The sequence below is a fragment of the Rhincodon typus genome, chromosome 8 (genome assembly GCF_021869965.1).
Source record: "Rhincodon typus isolate 14 chromosome 8, sRhiTyp1.1, whole genome shotgun sequence".
Classification (NCBI taxonomy): domain Eukaryota; kingdom Metazoa; phylum Chordata; class Chondrichthyes; order Orectolobiformes; family Rhincodontidae; genus Rhincodon; species Rhincodon typus.
In genome coordinates this window covers 18,849,191-18,869,269 of record NC_063339.1, presented here as the reverse complement: position 1 = coordinate 18,869,269, position 20,079 = coordinate 18,849,191, and the positions used below count along the sequence as shown (strand labels likewise).

Sequence of the window (20,079 nt, the reverse complement as noted above, 5' to 3'; positions counted from 1 at the left end):
CATACTAACAAATCAAATGGATCAAGAATTTTCAAATTGGAAACAAAATGTCAATTAAACTTTTGTTTAAAAATGAATTATAAGGTCTGAAATCTGGCAATTTTTTTAGTTGTATTACAAATCGTGTTTATTTTCAGCTGAGGCATCCAACCTGCAGAAAAATGAATAAGATTGATTAATTTCAATTTCATGTTTATACAAATCTATGTTTGATTTTTTTAACCATTATGCAAAATGTAAATGGTTGCTTAAAATATATTCCAATGTAATTGAAGGAAAAACATGGGCTATTCAAATATAGTTGGGCGTTATGTTGGGTATTGCTGAATCAAGTGCTTTTTTTTAATATTTGTATTCTTGATGTTGTAAACCTGGTATAGTGACCTTTTGTATTTGAGTGGAAATGCAGGTTTTTATTTTCCCTCCTTGAATAGAATTATGATTTGGCTCTGAAGTACTTTCAGAAAGCTGCTGAACAGGGCTGGGTGGATGGACAGCTGCAGTTGGGCTCCATGTATTACAGTAAGTCATATTAAGACTTTAGAAAAAATGTTCAATTTACTGATCTGTTCCCTTCCCTATTGGATGTACAGCTATGGATTTTTAATTTTTAAAGCTGCTTTAATTGTCAGTACATCTTCCTTTCACCAATTAGCTCAGATCCTTGTTTTTATAAATTATTTAACTATTGTCCAACAACAAATGCTGCATTGTACGTTACTGATGAAGCAATAAGAACTAATATAGGTTTATTATGCATAGTACGTGAACATGCAATAGTGAAATGTATTAGAATTGGTTTAGTCCTGTTTGCCTATCTTGTGTACAATAGATAAAAATCAAAATGGGCAGCATGGTGGCTATGTGGTTAACACTCCTGTCTCATAGCACCAGGGACCCAGGTTCAGTTCTGCCTTGGCTGACTGTGGAGTTTGCACATTCGCCCCGTTTCTGCTGAGTGCTCAGAGCTCAGACTTCCTCCCACAGTGAAAAGATTCACAGGTTTAGGTAGATTGGCCATACTAAATTACCCGTAGTCCAGGGATGTGCAGGCCAGGTGGTTCAGCTGTGGAGTAAAACCACTGCAGATTTGAGGATAGTTTGGGGGTGGGGAAGGGTGGGATGGGAGATTGTTTGGAGGGTCAGTGCACACATGATGAGCCAAATGGCCCCGTTGCACTGTAGGGATCCTGTAATTCTGTGGTACTTTATTTTGAGCTTTTGCCATTTTTTTTTAATTTCAAGAGGCACAATCTACAATCTGAGCAGTACTGCTGATTCAGTTATTGCTGACTTTCTGCGTAAACTGAATATCACCCAGATGATTCTTGTTTACTATTTGCGATTCTTACAACTTTGCTTGTTTGTTTGGTAGATGGTGTAGGTGTGAAGAGAGATTACAAACAGGCCTTGAAGTATTTTAATCTCGCCTCACAAGGTGGACACATACTGGCTTTTTATAACTTGGCTCAGATGCATGCAGTAGGGAGTGGTGTGATTCGATCTTGTCACACAGCTGTTGAGGTAAGAATCTGCAGCTGGAAGTCCCTTTTGATTTGAAATGTCCTTGTTCGCAACCTTTAGTGAGATTTATTTTTCTGAAAATGTAACGTTCCAATTCACATGATTACTTGTGTATTGTTTGAAATTATACAGTAGTTACGTGGCAGCACAAATCTGATAGGTAAAGGGGCAGATGGTGTTGAGGAAGCGGGGAGGCTGCTGAAGGATATGGGCATGCTAGAAGAGTGGGCAAAGAACTAGCAGATGGAATACAATATGGAAAAATAAGATTATACATTTTGGTAAGCAGAATAGAGGCATAGACTATATTTTATAAACGGGGAAAGGCTTCAAAACTCTGAAGCACAAAATGAGTCCTGGGTCAGGATTCTCTAAAGTTAACGTGCAGGTTCAGTTGGCAGTTAGGAAAGCAAATGCAATGTTAGCATTTATTTCAGGAGGGCTAGAATACAAGAGCAGAAATATACTGCTGAGGCTCTGGTTAGACCACATTTGGAATATTATGAACAGTTTTGGGCCCTATATGTAAGGAAGGGTATACTGGCGTTGAGGGATTCCAGAAGATGTTTACAGGACTGATCCTGGAGGTGAAGGGCTTGTTATATTAGGTCTCTGGTTTATACTTTGGAGTTCAGAAGGATGAGGGGGGGATCTCATTGGTACTTGCAAGATACAGAGAGGCCTGGGTAGGGTGGACATGAAGATGGTGCTTCCACTAGTAGGAGCCACTTAGGAATCGAGTACACGGAGTGAAGGGACAACCCTTTAGAATGAGATGAAGGATTTCTTCAGCCAGATGATGGTGAATCTGTGGAATTCTTTGCTGCAAAAGGGCTATGGAAGGCAAGGCATTGAGTATTCAAGAAAGGTTATTGATTAGTAAGTCGATCAAGTGTTATGGGTAGAAGACAGGAGAATGGGGTTGAGAGCCATATTGGTCAGGATCAAATGATGGAGCAGATGTTTAAAAGCAATGAGAAAATACAGAGTTCAAATTTCTCTTTAAATTTTGCATTAGCTTGCTGTAGCTTTATTTTTGTTTGCTGTGACTAATATCCTGAAGTGTTTTTATATTTGCAGCTGTTCAAAAATGTCTGTGAGCGAGGTCGTTGGTCAGAGCGGTTAATGTCTGCATACAACAGCTACAAGGAGGGTGACACAGACTCTGCATTAGTTCAGTACCTGTTATTGGCAGAACAAGGCTATGAGGTGGCCCAGAGCAATGCTGCATTCATTCTGGATCAAAGTAAGCACAAAGATCTGCCGAGTGTTTCAACAGTGTCTGATTCTGATTTTAAAATGTACAAAATTTTATTTGGCCTTATTCTTTGAGCTGTTACTTGTGAAGGTATCTGATCCCGCTGCTGTCCTGCATCGTTGTGTGGGAAGACTACAACTCATGAGGCACCTGGGTGTTCAGCACAAATAAACAATGCGGGGTGGAAGATCAGCTGTATGTGGTTTGATCTAGGTTTCCTTTGGCAGACACTGGGGAGGTGACATGAAAAGAATAACTAGGCTCTTAGTGCATCAGTGTGACCAGTGGACCGGTTTTGCAGGGTGAAGAGAAGTTAAGTACTGAAGTGGCAGCGGAAAGTCATGACCCCTGTACAGCTGAAATGCTGGTGGCTCAGAACCCCAGAACCAGTTGATAACTAATTGAATCCAGAGAGCTGTGCCTATTTAGTGAAGCTGAAGGAGGGTCTGCTGAGTGCAACTGCGGCAAAGGAAATCTGTGAACAGTGGTTGGTTGCTGAAGACCTGGAATTATGCAGATGATTAGATTGCTCGCCCTCTAAATCCAGCTAGAAACAGTCCCTAATAAAGAGATGTTGCCGCTCTCTTCTGTTTATAGCCACTGAGACACATTAGAATGATTATAGGCTGTATTCTTGAAGGAAAGGAACTAGTGTTTTAAAGAAGTGACGGAGAGGATTGATGAAGGCAGAGCGGTGGATGTGGTCTGTGTGGACTTCAGTAAGGTGTTCAACAGAGTTCAGTGTGTAGACTGGTTAGCAAGGTTAGATCATATAGAATACAGGGAGAGCTAGCTATTTGGATGTATAACTGGCTTGAAGGTAGGAGAAGGTGGTGATGGAGGGTTAGTTTTTGGACTGGAGGCCTCTGACCAGTGGTGTGGCACGAAGAATTGGTGCTGGATCCACTGCTTTTTGTCATCTATAGAAATGATGTTGTGAAACTTGAAAGAATTCAGAAAAGATATACAAGGATGTTGCCAGGGTTGAGCTGGAATGTTTGAGGTATAGGGAGAGGCTGAATAGGTTGGGCTACTTTCCCTGGAGTGTTGGAGGTTGAGCGGTGACATTGTAGAAGTTTATAAAAATCACATGGGGCATGGATAGAGTGAGTAGTCAATACCTTTTCCCCAGGGTAAGGGAGCCTGAGACTAGAGGGTGTAGGTTTAAAGGTGAGTTGGGAAAGAATTAAGAGACCTAAAGGGAAATTTTTTCATGCATGGAATGAGCTTGTATGAAACAAGCTGCCGGAGGATGTGATGGAGGCAGGTACAATTACAACATTTAAAAGGCATCTGGATTGGTATACGAATGGGAAGGGTTTAGAGGGATATGGGCCAGTCGTGCAATCTTGTTGCTTTATTCTCTAATGACTGGAATTTTAGACTGTGCCCCATTCAGTCAGGTCTGACCTTCAAAAAGGTTACTGGCTCCTAACCAGTTCATAAAAATTGAGGGTGTGGAATTATAACATACTTTGCTTAATTACCTTTCCAAAATATTTTGGAAAATAAATATCTTGAATGGATTTAAAGCAGGAAGATATCGCAATTTTAATGCTCCAATTTCTAAAGCAAACTAAATTTTATTTAGTTCTAAGGAACCTGAGCTGTTATAACATGAGATGCCTGATAATGGAGCTGCTGATAATTAGCACTGTGAACATTTGGGTAAAATACCATAACTGTTGCTTCAGGAAAAATAACAACTGATGCAAAAAGTTATCCAGCAGAATAGTTAAATTTTGTGAAGGAATTTATCAAAGAAGAATCATTTTTATTCAGTTAATGAGCTAAATGGTTGATTTTATTTATTTTTATATGTTTGATCTATATATGTTTGTTTTTTTCCAATTTAACATTATTCTCTTTAGGTAATGAACGGTAGTTTATTTTATATATAAGGTGTTTTTGAAACTTTTTTTAGGCTTAATGTTATTAAGGCCAGTACAAGGTACAGTGTGAGATGGCCAGTAGATTTAGCCAAGTTATTACCCAGCAGGATCAGTCAGGTAGATGGGTGACTGTCTGGGAAGGTAAGAAAGTAGTTCAAAAGTCTCTGGTGGCTATTCCTTTATCAAATAGACGTTCAGTTTTTGGAACAGTTGAAAGGGATAGTCTCTCCGAGGAAAATGGAAGGGCCAATCAGTTACTGGACGCTTGGAATGATTCTTGTGTTAGCCAGTGTTTGACAAAATTTAATAGAATTGTTGTTATAGGGGAATATAATGTAATTATAGGGACATTGGCGATTCTGTGGCAGAGAGTGTAGATTTAGGATGGTTTGTTGCTTTCCTGGTGCCAGGATTAAGAATGTTTCAAGCATATTGTGAAAGGTGAGATTGAAAAGCCAGAAATTATTATACACTGGTAGGAATGACATTTTTAGGGAAAAGCTTAAAGCACTACAGAGTGAATTTGAGATTAGGTAGAAGACTTAAAAAAAAAACTTTCGTAATTTCTGATTTACTCCAATGCCAAATGCAAGCAAGGGAAAGAGCAAAAGATTAAAGGGGATAAATCAGTGGCTGAAAAGCTGGTGTACTGTTCAGGGATGCAGGTTTTTGGACAATTGGAATGTCTTTTGGAATAGAAAGACCTGTTCAAAAAGGATGGGTTTAATTTCGACTGGAAAGGGACCAATATCTTAGCAGGGAGATTTGCTCATTCCATTAAGGGAGACTTCATACTGATAGAGAAATTGGAGGAATTCTGAGTAGTAGTAGAGAAATTCTAAGTAAATGGAAGGATTGATGGGGCTAGTCCTGAATGTAAGGAGAGCATGTCAATTAGAACAGAAAGGCAGGAGAGAGTCACAGTATGAAGTAACTCTGAAGAACTAAATCACATTTGTTTAAATGCAGAGTCTTACAGGTAAGGCCGATGAACTCAGGGCATGTTTAAGAACATGGGATTGGGACATCATAGCTATTACAGAAACATAGCTGGGGGATGGACAAGACTGGTAGCTCAATGTTCTCTGTTTCAGTTGCTCTAGGAAGCAAGAAAGGAGTGGGGTGTGATGTTTTGATTAAGGAATACATTACTGCTATAACCAGGGAAGCTATTTCTGAAAAATTGTCCAGTGAAAATATACGGGTAGAAATCACAAATAAAGGAAAGATCACTTTGGGATTGTACTATAGGCCCCCCCAGTAGTAAGAGAAATTGAGAAACAAATATATGTAGGGAGATCTCTGATATATGTAAGCATAATAATGTAATAATGGGAGATTTTAATTTTGCAAACATTGACTAGGACTACCATTGAGTTAAAGGTTTGGATGGTGAAGAATTTGCCAAATGTGCTCAAGGAAATTTTCTTTATCAGTATGTGGATGCTCCTACCAGAAAAGGAGCAAAACTAGACCTTATTTTGGGCAATAAGGCAGGGCAGGTGGGGGAACACTTTGGGTCTAACGATCATAATTCACTTTGTTTCAAAATGGTTATGTAAAAAAGATAAGCCTTCTATACAAGTTAAAGTTTTTAATTGGAGTAAGGTAAATTTTAATGGTATGAGACCAGAACTTCCAAAAGTTTATTGGAGCAGACTGTTGGTAGGTAAAAGGACGTCTGACAAGTGGGAGGTGTTCAAGAGTTTAATGATGAGAGTTCGAGGCATTATGTTCCTGTTAGAGTGAAGGGTAAGGCTGGTAAAGTTAAGGAACAATAGATGAATACAGAGGTTCTAGTCAAAAATAAGAGAATCTTTTTTAGATATAGGCAACTTGGTTCAATTGAATCTCTTAATCGATATAGTGTGTAGGGGCACTCTTAAGAGGGAAATCAGGAAGGCAAAGAGGGGATATGATAGCTTTGGCAGGATAATCCAAGAAATTCCACAAATACATTAAGAGCAAAAGGGTAAGTAGAGAGGGGGTTCACCCCTTAGAGATCAAGTAAGTCCTCTTTGTGTTGAACTGGAGGAGATGGGAGAGAGACTAAAAGAGTATTTCGCATTAGTTTTTACTATGGAGAAAGAAATGGAGTCTGGAGAATGCAGAGAGATAAACTTACAGAAGAAGAAGTTCGGGAGACCTTACAGAATATAAAGGCGGATAAATCTCCAGGACCTGATCGAATGTATCCCAGAATGTTGTGGGAAGTAAGAGAAAGTTACACGACCCCTAGCAGAAATGTGTGCATTATCTGTGACTATGGGTGAGGTGCCTGATGGCTGGAAGGTGGCTAATGTTATACCTTTAAGAAATGTTATAAGGAGAAACCAGGGAACTGTAGACCTGAGTCTGACTTTGGTTGTGGGTAAACTGTTGGCGGTGATTATAAATGAAAGGATTTATGGACATTTAGAAAGGCAAAAATTGATTCGGTATAGTCAGTATGGTCTTGTGCAAGGAAAATCACATCTCTCAAACTTGTTTGAGTTTTTTTGAGGGAGTTACCAAAAAGATTGATATTGGCAGAGCAGTAGACATTGTTTGTTTGGATTTTAACCAAGCCTTTGACAAAGCTTTATATGGTAGACTATTAGTAAAGTTACTTCACATTGGATTCAGGGTGAGCTTGCAAATTGGATATATAATTGGCTTAACAGCAGGAGACAGAGTAACAGTAGAGGGTTAATTTTCAGACTGGAAGCCTGTGACCGGCGGTGCTCCACAGGGATCAGTTCTGGGTCCTCTTTTGTTTGTCATTTATATAAATGATTTGGATGAGAATATAGAAGGCATGGTTAGTAAGTTTGTGGATAACACCAATATTGGTGGGATAGTAGACAGTGAAGAAGGTTTTCTAAGATTACAGAGGGATCTTAGTCAAATAGGTCAATGGGCTGAAAAATGGCAGATGGAGTTCAGTCTGGATAAATGCAAGGTATTGCATTTTGGTACAACAAACAATGGGTAGGGTTTATACAATTAAGGTTAGGGCCTTGGGTAGTGTTGTAGAAGAGGGACCTAGGGATGCATGTACATAATTCTTTTGAAGTTTGTCGCGTATAGACAGGATGGTTAGAAAGGCGTTTGGCATGCTTGCCTTTGTTGCTTAGTCCTTTTGAGTATAGGAGTTGAGATATTATGTTGAGGTTGTACAGAACATTGAGGCCTCTTCTGGAATGCTGTGTCCAGTTCTGGTCACCCAGTTATAGGAAGCATATTATCAAGCTGAAGAGGGTTCAGGAGAGATATACCAGGATGTTGCCATGTATAGAAGGTTAGAGTTATAAAGAAAGGCTGGATAGGCTGGGACTTCTTTCACTGGAGCACAAGAGGTTGAGGGGTGACCTGATAGAAGTTTATAAAATGATGAGAGGTATAGATAGAGTTGATGGTATTTGTCTTTCCCCTAAGATGGGGAATTTCAAGACTAGGGGGCACGTTTTTAAGGTGAGAGGAGAGAGAGGTTTAAAAAAGACGTGAGGCAATATTTTTACACAGGGTGGTTCGTGTGTGGAATGCACTTGATGAAGTGGTAGATGCGGGTACAATTACAACATTTAAAAGACATTAAAAGATATATGAATAGGAAAGGTTTGGAGGGATATGAGCCAGGAGCAGGCAGGTGCGCCTAGTTTAATTTGGGATTATGTTTGGCATGAGCTGGTTGGACCAAAGAGCCTGTTTCCATGCTGTATGACTCCAACTCTGTGACTCTAAATGTTTACCAGTCAGTGGCGAGGGGGTGCCTTTAACGTAACATCCAATGCAGTATTGCATTTGATTAACATCTCTTTCCAGTATAGTTAGGTGTGTCAATATTTGAAAATAACTGTGTATTTGATAAAATAATATTTTAGAAATTTAAAGTTAAAATCATTTCATGTCGAGTTCTAATGGCTTATTTTTCAGTTATGAAAGGAATGCCTTAAAAGGTGAAGGGGTTCTTGTTGGACAGACTTTTTCCAAGGTTGGTAACATTATGTAATAATGCTTCATTTGCATTTTCTACCTCTACAGAAGAAGCTAAAATCTTTGGTGAGAATGAAACTTATCCACGAGCATTGTTGCACTGGAATAGAGCAGCAGCACAAGGTAAGACTGGTAATGAAAAAGCAAGTAGTGTTGTGCTGATATTCATGACATCTACTTAATGCAATTTGATTATTTTTAAATGCTAGTGATAGAAAGGGACATTGGGTTGCATTTTTGATTTTTAAGCACTTGCTTGTCATTCACAAGAATAAGTCTGAGACCCTTCAAATGTGCTGTTTTCCTGAATTAACAAAGTCAGCTCACCGTGGGTTCTCTGACAGATGATTCACGTAACTATAGTTATGTTTTTTTATTTTGTAGTCGTTGTAAAATACCACTGGAAAGGTCCTGTGACAAGAGGGATTTCTTTGTGAAATAAGTATAAAATCTAAATTTGGATTTTCAGCTTGTAAAGCTTATGTCCTCAGTTCAAAGTAGGTCTTGTATAAAATGTTACTAATGCTGAAAGCCAACTTCTCAATTTAATTACTGTACAAACCCTTAATTCTATTTCAAAACACCATGCCAGGCTAACTTTTTTCATTTCCTTCAGTGCAATAGTGAGAAAGTGTTGTTACTAGAGGTAGTTTCTTTTATATGCCTTTTCTTAAGTTATTTGTCATTTCACTTAGTATACAGACAGTTACCCAGTTCAAATTTGTAAAAATAAATTCATTTAAGTGTTAAAGCAAGTTTATAAACTTTTGAAAATTAAACTAACTTTACATAAAAGTATAATGTTTATACTTCTAGATGTGTTCTAATTTGTAGTTCCTTAATTTTTGGCAACATTTCTGCATTGAGGAAAGCAGCAAATAATCCTTCCTTCGTAGCCTTTTTGGAAAGTTCTAAATAATCAGGATACAGACAAAAAAATTCAGAAAACTGAATCTGAAGAGATGCTGTCATCTAGCTTACTGAATGGGAAAGTGCAATGAAAGGCCTGTGTTTCACATTCAAATGCCTCATGTATACATAACTCTTGTGGCATCTGGGGGCTCTCTTATATATCCATGTGAGGGAAATAGAATTGCTATCTGTAATGAATATCATCAAGTTCTGTGTGTATTGAAATATTCGTGTGTTTTAGGTTATACAGTTGCAAGAATCAAACTGGGAGATTATCATTTCTATGGTTACGGCACAGACATTGACTATGAAACTGCCGTAATTCATTATAGACTCGCATCTGAGCAGCAGCATAGTGCCCAAGCCATGTTTAACCTGGGCTACATGCATGAGAAGGGTTTGGGCATTAAACAGGTATGAATTTGAAAATGAAGTCATTTGTATTTTTTGACATACTTGAGAATTTTTAAAGTTGAAAGATAAATTGCCCTTGTCTTTGCTACATTTGCAAATATTTAACTGCTTTTAATTTGTATTAAGGGCCTTTTCACTCCTGTTGCAGTGTAGTTTCTCCTCCGTAACTAATACCATGACTAACAAGCCTGTCCTGTGGCAACACTGTTTCTATTTTTCTCATAACAACTTCTCCACGTACTTCACATTTTCACTGATGTCAAACTAGAGTGCATATTCAGGGAAATAACTCAGAATCTTTGAGGTAGAAACTTGAAGTAACATTTGAGCTGCACAATTGCCAGGCATTTACCATTTACAAGACACAGTCTAACCATTGCTCGTTAACATTCAAAAACATTGCCACCCTCGAATCCCCTACAACATCCTTGAAATTACCATTGGCCAGAAACTGAATTGGACTAGCCAGAAAATACTGTGGCTACAAAATCAGATCAGAGGCTAAGAATCCGGCAAAGAGTAACTCACCTTCGGAATCATCAAAGTCTGTCCTCCACAAGGCACAAGTCAAGAGTGTGATGGGATACTCTCCATTCATCCAGACAAGTGCAGCTCCAACAACAATGAAGAAGCTTAACGCCATCTAGAACAAAGCAGCCCACTTAATTGGCAACTCTTCCACTTCCTCCATCACCAATGTTTAATAGCAGCAGTTTGTACCATCTAGAAGATGAACTGCAGAAATTCACCAAGGCTTCTTGGACATCGCCTTCCAGATTGATGGTCAGTATCATTTAGAAGGACATGGACAGCAGATACATCGGAATACCACCACTTGCAAATTCCCCTCCAAACAACTCACCAAACTTCGAAGTATATTGCAGTTCCTTAAACAACATTGTCAAAATTCCCTTCCTGACAGCATTGTGATCCATAGTTTACCACCACCTTTGTGAGGACAATAAGGATGAACAATAAATACTAGCTCTGCCAGCCACACCCACATCCCATAAATTTTAAGTGAGGAAGAGAGATGCAGACTTTTGTGGAAAGAAGCCCTGAGAAATGGCGACTAGACAACTAATGGCCGTTGGTGACACAATTAAATCAGGGCTGCTCAAGTAACCAGGAATAGAGGAACATGGGTACACGAGAGTTATGGTGTCAATAATTGGAACATTAAATTTTATACACAATTACAGCCTACGTTATTAGGACTTGCTCTGTCTCAAAAAGCATCCAAGACCCCCCTCCCCATCAAACCTTTGGGGCAATAATAATTGGCAAGTGCCATTTTTGGTATTACCCTCCCACCCAAAATGAGCCAATTAGAATGATTTGAAGGGTCGCTAGACCCGAAACTTTCAGTCTGCTTTCTGTCCATAGATGCTGCTAGACCTGCTCAGTGTTTCCAGCAAGTCGATTTTTATTTTTCTTTTGTCTGATTTCCAGCATCCATAGTTCTCCTCCTGTTTTTAGTTAGAATGCTTTGCTTATTTCAATTTAATTAACTTTTATTTTTTGACATCATTAATCATCTGTTTACTTTCCTGCTAGAATTATTTTTCACTTCTTTGCTATGAGTTCTTCAAAGTTGTGTTTGGGCGGGATGTTTCTAATACCGTGACAGGTCACAATTAATTTTTGATGCTGAATTGTGACAGTAGCTTGTCTCTAAGACACCTTGAATCTCCTGATTTTGGTGTTTTATTAAGATTGCCTTGTTCAGTTTCTGTTGGATTCACTACAGTTCAAAGTCTCTTCAAATCTTGGAGACAGTCATACAGCATGGAAACAGACCCTTCAGTCAAACCAGTCCATGCCAACCATAATCCCAAACTAAACTAGTCTCACCTTCCTGTTACTGGCCCATATCCGTCCAAACCTTTCCTATTAAAGTACTTATCCAAATGTCTTTTAAACATTGTAATTGCACCCATATCCACCACCGCCTCGGGAGGTTCATTCCACACATGAACCACCCTCTGTGTGGGGTGGGGAGGGGAGGAGAAGAAATTGCTTATGTCTTTTTTTAAATCTCTCTCCTCTCACCTCAAAAATTGTCTTGAAATCCCCTATACTTGGGAAAAGACAACGACCATTAACTGTCTCTATACCCCTCATTATTTTAAAAGCTTCTATCAGGTCACCTTGCAATCTCCTATGTTCCAGGGAAAAAAACTCCCAGTCTATCCAGCCTTTCTTTATAATTTCCATACTCGGCAACATCCTGGTAACGCCCTGAAGCTTAATAATATCCTTCCTAAATCTGGGCGACCAGAACTGGACACAGTACTCCAGAAGAGGCCTCTATGTCCTGTACACTCTCAACATGACTTCCAAACTCCTATACTCAAAGGACTGAGTGAGCAATGAAGGTGAGCATGTCAAATGCCTTTTTTAACCACCCTGTATATATGTGATGCAAACTTCAAAGAATAATGTACCTGGACCCCCTAGGCCCTTCTGTTCTACAACATTACCCAAGGCCCTACGATTAATTCTATAAGCTCTATCCTTGTTTGTTGTACTAAAACGCAATACCTTGCATTTATCCAGATTGAACTCCATCTACTGTTTTTCAGCCCATTGACTCCTATTGAGAATTGCTGTTTGAAGTTTGAACTTCCTACAGCAGTCTAACACCTGCTTAGTTTGACACCAATATTGTCTTTCTCTTCGGCGTTTGCAAAGATTTTGCAAACGTTAAGCTATGTACGCGTGCTTCCAAACATGTTACATTTTAACCACAGGAAAGAATATTTGCATCTATATGTAACCATGCACATACAAATGTTCCTTTTTAGGAAAAGGAATTGTGTTTTTATCTAGTTAGTATAAAGGAGATTTAGACACAAAATTGGAAATACTCCTGTCAGGCATTATCAATGGAGAAAATCAATGACCTTTCATCAGAAGTTTCCAGCGTCCGCAGTATTTAACTTTCAAATTTGTCAATACAGCGCTAGGGACCCAGGTTTGATTCCAGCCTCTGGTGACTGTCAGTGTGGAGTTTGCATGTTCTCCCTATGTCTGAGTTTCCTCTGGGTGTTCTGGTTTCCTCCTACAGTCCAAAGATGTGCAGGTAGTGGATTGGCCATGCTAAATTGCCCACAGTGCCTAGAGTGAGAAATGCAGTGATAGCATAGGATAGGGGGTGTGTCTGGGTGGGATGTTGTTTGGAGGGTTGGTGTGGACTTGACGGGCTGAATGGTCTGCTCCCACACTGTAGGGATTCGATATTACCTGGCGAGCGTAAGTACTAATAATGCCATACCTCAACAAGATCAACTTTCTGTAGTATTCTTGATTTTTTTTAATAGTTTGCCATTTGTATTAAATGAACACTCCCCCCTCTTTTTTTGTGTCCAAAGGATATCTACCTTGCAAAGCGATTTTACGACATGGCTGCAGAGACTAGTCCTGATGCTCAAGTCCCTGTCTTCCTTGCACTTTGTAAATTAGGCATGATGTATTCGCTAGACTACTTGAGTGAAACCAAAGTAAGTAAACAAACTAAAGGCTACTAGCAATTTTACTAATGCATCTCTCTTTTTCTGATCCACCCCTATTCATTTTGTCATTTTGTGCAGAGAGAATGTTACACTGCTCTCAATACGATCAGGAGTGACATAAGAGCTGAATGTTCCTGCAAGTTTTGGGGTCATGGTATCAGGCCCAAATGGAAGTCTTGGACCCAATCTTGACAGGAGCAAGACTGGCATGAGGTATGCTTGGCATTGCCTCCTAATTGGCTGCTGCCAAGCTTGCTGCCTAAGTATGGACTGTAAGAGGCTGCCACTGTTAGCAACAACCCAAGGTGGGCACTGCTGTAACAGGCTGAAGAGTGTCTCTAACCAAAGCACACAGGCCCCTCTGATCAGAAGGGCAATGCCTTTGGATGGGTCCCCCACCCCACAAACCCCACTTCCCTTTAAAATTTATCTGGATATCAACACAGTTATCCATTGTATAAATTCTACTGTGATATTGTTTCTTGTTGCAGTTCCGAGAGATGTGGATGCAGATTGACTTGGATGTTCTGCTGGGCCCTGAGTGGGATCTTTACCTCATGACCGTACTTGCTCTGCTATTGGGGACTGTGATTGCTTACAGGCAAAGACAGCAGCAACCTGAACTTCGGGCACCGGGACCCCAGCAGCCAGAACCTCCGCGTGAGCAACAGTAGCAAAGATGCAGCTAGTTTAGGTGTATTCTTTCTTTCTTGCCACACCCATTAAACCCCACCCCCACACCCTCTAAACTATTTGTTTATGCAGCAAGAAAAGGTTGGACTTTTGACTTGTATGAAGTGCACATTTTCTTAATAAAACAGCCTATTTTCAGGCTTGCTGAGTTTTTAAGCTATTTTGATCAGCATCGGAAGAATAGTTTTATATGAAGTTTAAAAAGCTTTGGTCCTTTGAACTTAAAAAAAAAACAGATTTACTTGGCATTTTCCAGCAGTTTATGTATTAAATTTGTTTGTTTTCAGCATAAAACTGATTTGTTTTTCATTAGAAGTTATGATACCTAACAAGTTCTACTGAATTCCAGATGAAAGTTATTCTAGATGTGCCACTACTTAGTATGTCATTGCACAGCCACATGAAACTTCACAGCTAATTGCCAATAGATCTTGTGTCAATACTTCAGCTCTTCTGTGAAGAACATGTGCTTACTTTTTTCTTTTTGTTAAATATGTCAACCAACTCACCTATTTTTTTTGAAGACCACTGCTGTCAACAACCATATGTCCTCGTGGAGCTTTTCTGGTACATTTGTAGGAAGGGTTTCTTTTAATTTGGCTACAGATTGAGAAGAGTTGATAAATGCAATAATATATAAATCTGATGAAATCTGGGTGCATTTATCTAATTAAAAAGAAAATGACTTAAAACTTTCTGTAGAAGCTGAAGTTTCCGTTAATATGGAAATCTCTTCTCTATTGAGTTATTGTCAATTTGACAATTTGATTTTTTTTTGCAAAGTGAAGGTCCAAACTGCCAGAAACTGGCATAGACTTTTGAGTGAATTACTTCATTACAGTCTGAGTTCATGGGAACTCTCTTTTTTTTTTGTGTTTAAAAAAAAAAAATAAATTAAATGTGCAGAATTGAAAAAGCCTGCAGTCAGTTTGGCCTTTGGCCTTGGACAAAATTAATCACATCAATACAAAAGCAAAATACTACGGGATGCTGGAAATCTGAAATAAAAACAAAAGGTGCTGAATGAACTTATTGGGTCATGCAGCATATTTGGAGGGGAACAGAGTTGAATGCTACTGATCGACTTCATTTCAAACTGAAACATTAACTTTTTTTTCTGTCCGCAGGTGTTGCTTGACCTACTAGCTATTTCCAGCATTATTGTACTTTTATTTCATTCCTGTTAATAGCTGGAATTAGAACTGTACTTCCGTTTGTAATAGACTTTCTTGAAGCCTATCTACCTAATGAGCCAGCAGTGTTGTTTAGTGATGGATTTGAATGATTGATTAGTAATGCCAATAAAGAATTACAGCTGGACTCCTGCCTTTTGCTATGGAGAGATCTATTAAGACACAGATGTAAGGGGGTGGGGGGGTGGTGGGAGGGTGGTGGGAGGGTTCTGGAGTTTAAGCAGCCTACTATAACATGATGGTCCAGTTGACAAACAACATACCAATGATAGCCCTAATAAAGAATGATTTGTACCTCTCCTCCCACCTATTTGTTTGGGGAGAGCAGTAGCTCTTAATAGCTGCACTTTTGTTTTGCAACTTTAGCTAAATTTTGAAAATGCAAGTCCCCATTATAACTGGTGGTGGGAGTCTTAACTGTGTAAATGTACTATATTGTAAATGAAATAAAGAAAAGCTGTGTAAAATTGTTTAAAAATGTTAATAAGGTGTACAGACGTTTTTTAATGTATTGGTAGCCTTTTGTGAATTGAAAAATCCAGCCTAATTAGCCAGCAAACTGTATATTTGTGCTTCATTTTAATAAACTGTCCAGCTGCTGTAGAATCTTTTTTTATTCATTTTAATAATGCTCTGGATGTACTCTGAATATTTATCTGGTTATTAATATGAAGTATAATGAGTATGCCGACTATAATGCAAGATAACGTTCTATGTGAAGAAATAACCATTTTTACCCTCAAGTGTAAAATGAGAAGAGGAGGCTTCTTGGTTAATGAATCTTAGCCTTTCTGCACCTGTGTACAATCTGTAGTAGAGCAACGGTAAGCTGTATCAGATTCTGGTTAGCAAGCTTCAAAACTGGAACTACCAAATAAACCTGAAGAAATGAGAAATGAGTTAATGCAACAAAACTACCTCTGGGAAAGCAGTGTACAATATTTCTGAACTTCTGTCCTTTTAATATCCACACATCTTTACTCAACAGCATATTAAACTTGAATCTTAGAACATCAGTCACGACAATGACATACCCATGGGTACTTTGTACAATACAGATAATTGTGTACAAAGCTGTTCTTGTGAATCCATAATAGATTGAGGTAAATATCTTTCTGTATGGAATTTATCGTGAGCACTCACTTCACTGTGGGAGTTGCTTGATAAGCCAGTATTTATTGTCCATCCTTACTTGCCCTTGAGAAACTACCCCTCGAAATACTACACTTCCTCATATTGCGACATCAACTGTGCTATTAGGGAGGGATTTCCAGGATTTTGACTGAACAGCAGTGAAGGAATAGTATTATAGTTCCAAGCCAGGATGGTGTGCAATTTGGAGAAGAACTTGCAAGTGGCATTGTTCCCATAAATCTGCAAACATTCCCAATCAGTAGAGGTCACAGGTTTGGAAGGTGCTTTCAAAAAATGTGGGTGTATTACTGCAGTGCAGCTTGTAGATGGTATGCTGCACTACCACCTCCATTTTTAGCAGGTGGCAATGAGAACAGTTGTGAGCATTACAGCATAATTAGAGCAGTTTATCTGTCAAGGTCTCCCTTTATTCTATATAAGAAGTGTTGTGAAGAAAATGTTAATAGAATTTCAGTGGTTTAAAGAAGCATATTTGTAATGCTGGGTTCCACTGTATATGCAGGTTCAATTAGTATCAAGGTCTTCTAATTCAGCAAAATCAGTTCTGAAGAAGTGTCACTGGCCAGAAACATTGATTCTCTGTTTTCTCGCCACAGATTATCCAGACCCACTGAGTTTCGCCAGCAATTTCTGTTTTTGTTTCTTTTTAATTCCACATTTGGCATATGAATTTTATAAAAATGAATTTGGGCTATAGTAATATGCAAGAAATATTTTGTTTGAATCTGCATGACTATCAATAGCTGTTTTGAATACAGTGGTATGTCTTTGAGATAGAGGAGGGATCCAATTCTGTAACCTGAACAGAAAGTTGTGTAGAAGATACATTAGCCCTTTTTACCACCTCCCTTCCTACTGACCAATGTGATTTCATGTCCAAGGAGTGTTTGCAATGATTTACTTACAATATGTTACTTCCAATTTACTCATGGACACAATGTGATCTCCTATGTATGGGGAGACCAAAAGTCAATTGCAAGTTTTGCTGATTACTCAGTTTTAAGTGTAACTTTGAGCTTTCTTTGCCATTTTGATTCTCTACTCCACTTTCCCCTCTTTGCTACACTCTTCTAGTACCTTTTTTAGTTAAGCATTTAACAGATTTGTGTGTGTACTTTTCAAGGTGCACCTTTTGAAGAACTCCATGTGCAGTCTGTATAAAATTAAACAAAAACCATCATAGTCCCAGAGGATTATGGGGCTGCTGTCTGTATTCTGAATCTATCTTCCAGTTAGTCTGCTGTGGACTTGCATGAAGCAGTTGCTGCAATGTTTGTTTTATTTAACAGTAAAGCACAAGTTATAAGCTAAAGCAAGGAGCTGGACCTTTGCTATTAATATGACCTGGTGGAACAGCAGTGGAAAATAATGTTTATAAGGCCTGTCATACTTGAACAATCAACAAGTGAAACGTAGCTTGTTGGTAAGGGAAGAAATCCATACCAAGAGGCCAGTTTTTCCTCTGTGATCAGGAGATGTGCTGGATCAATATCCAGCAAGGAAGGTTGAAAGTTTGTCAGAATGTCGACAAAATTCCCTCGTTCAAATTGGGTCACAGCAGATCTCTTAATACCATTGAACAGATTTGGAGCTTTGATATGTACATTTGGGGAGTCTTTCAGAAAAACAAGCCATTGGAATTCGCTCAGCAATTGGGAACCAAGGTCTGCATAGGCTTAATATGTCAGAATTAACAGCTGAGAGCTCTTTAGACAATCTTTAGAAGGTATGGGTTATGCTAGAAGGCCAATTCTGTATCAGATTAAACTTGCATATTCAACAACTAGAATTCTTGCTACATAGCAGTCTATGGAATCATTGAACAGTTCAGGAGGATGCAGAAAATAATATTCATTTTGTGATTTCTCTATTTTCAGCAGCAGAACAAGCAATATGGATTGTTGAGATGGTGTTTAAATCCTCCTGAAGAAACCTCCTAGTCAAAACTGGTAGTCAGATGCTTTAGAGACTTTTAAGCGACTGTTGGATATGCACATGAATGATAGTATAATGTAGGGTATGCAGGGTAGTTTGATCTTAATAGCATAATAGGTCAGCACAACATCATGGGCCGAACAGGCTGTACTGTGCTGTATTGTTCTATGTTCTTAAAACAAAGAACTGTGGATACTGGAGATCTGAAACAAAAATTGCTGGAGAAACTCAGCAGGTTTGGCAGCAACTTTTTATCCAGCAATTTTTTGATTTTTTTGGAAGTATGGTGTTGAGCTACTGAAGTCACATGACACCAAGTTTTAGTCCAACAGATTTATTTGAAATCGCAAGCAGCGCTCTGAAACCTTGTGATTTTACATAAACCTGTTGGGCTATAACCTGGTGTTGTGACTCTGACTTTGTCTACCCCAGTCCAACACCAGCACTTCCACATCATGGAGCAAGTATGAAAGAATCATTGTAGGTCCTAAGCACAAACCTGAGTTCACACAATCATTTGGAATATATAAACATAGTAACACATATGGAAGTTATGACCTTCTGCATGCAGCAAGGCAATGCTTAGTTTTCAGTCGATTTTGCAAAGTGTAGGCAGTAAAAGCTTGTAATAGAGGTAATGCCCCAGAGCAAAGCCTGATGCAACTACAAAGATCTATGCACCAATGCAGACAAGGTACCTCTATACCTTCAGTAAAGACCTCCTGTTCTAAAAGAAGTGTACATATCGAGTGATATTCATATCAGCAGCTGACTCTACATGACAAAAGACAGTACTCATTTCACACTTGCAGTGCTGTGGTAAACATTGTTGTCATATCGTCCAAAATGTTTACAAAAATTCAAATTGTGTCCTAAAACAGGTGGCTTTTCATTATTGTTTAAGATAGAAAGGGCAAATGTCAATATACTGCAACTGAATTCTAAAAATGTACCCACAGCTGTCAGAAGCAATGACATAAATTACTTGTATAAAATTTTCAGCATATAGCATTTCAACAATTTCATGTACAGGATCATTAGTACAGGAGTCCATGTATAACCAATCCACCTGGACATCACATCTCTCCATTGTAAATGTTGTTGGACCAGTATTTGCAGGTAAATTAGTGGGCCTGTGTTCCACCACTAGTCACGATCTATGGAATCAGTCAGACATCGGAGAAGCAATCGAAAGTACAGCTGACTACTTGCAAAATATTTACTGGACTGAAAGGAGAAGTGTGAAACATGTTCACTTTCATCTGAATTAGTAGAGTTATAATCTCTAAAATAGCTCAGGATAAATCCAGATTTGAGAATATGATCTCTAAGATGCTAGAGCCTTTAGAAGATATATCTGCTCAAGTCTCATTTATATGAATGAAGAGCTGAAATAAGAGAAGCAGCATAAACTACAAACTGTATCATCAGTCCAATGACAAGACTACCAGTTCACAAGGATATCTTAAGCAAATCATGTGTAAAGGAGATTAGGCACAAACATTAGCTTGAGCTCAAAGCAACACTGGGGAAAATGTCAGACCTACAAAACTAGTAGAGATGCTTAATGTACAAGGAACTGTAAATCACCCAGGAGACAATCCTTTCAGGAA

At 38.8% G+C, this 20,079-nt stretch overlaps 1 protein-coding gene across 1 annotated transcript in view; it reads left to right on the top strand.

The window, feature by feature from the left end:
* sel1l (SEL1L adaptor subunit of ERAD E3 ubiquitin ligase) overlaps window positions 1-15,982 on the top strand; it is a 46,863-nt gene extending 30,881 nt beyond the window's left edge. Inside the window, exons 15-21 of the mRNA XM_020512258.2 lie at window positions 435-522; window positions 1,376-1,524; window positions 2,605-2,770; window positions 8,698-8,772; window positions 9,803-9,975; window positions 13,350-13,478; window positions 13,982-15,982. Coding sequence (XP_020367847.1) covers window positions 435-522; window positions 1,376-1,524; window positions 2,605-2,770; window positions 8,698-8,772; window positions 9,803-9,975; window positions 13,350-13,478; window positions 13,982-14,164 — 963 coding nt within the window. The 3' untranslated portion in view covers window positions 14,165-15,982. The remainder of the gene's footprint in view (window positions 1-434; window positions 523-1,375; window positions 1,525-2,604; window positions 2,771-8,697; window positions 8,773-9,802; window positions 9,976-13,349; window positions 13,479-13,981) is intronic.
* Window positions 15,983-20,079: the final 4,097 nt, after the last annotated feature.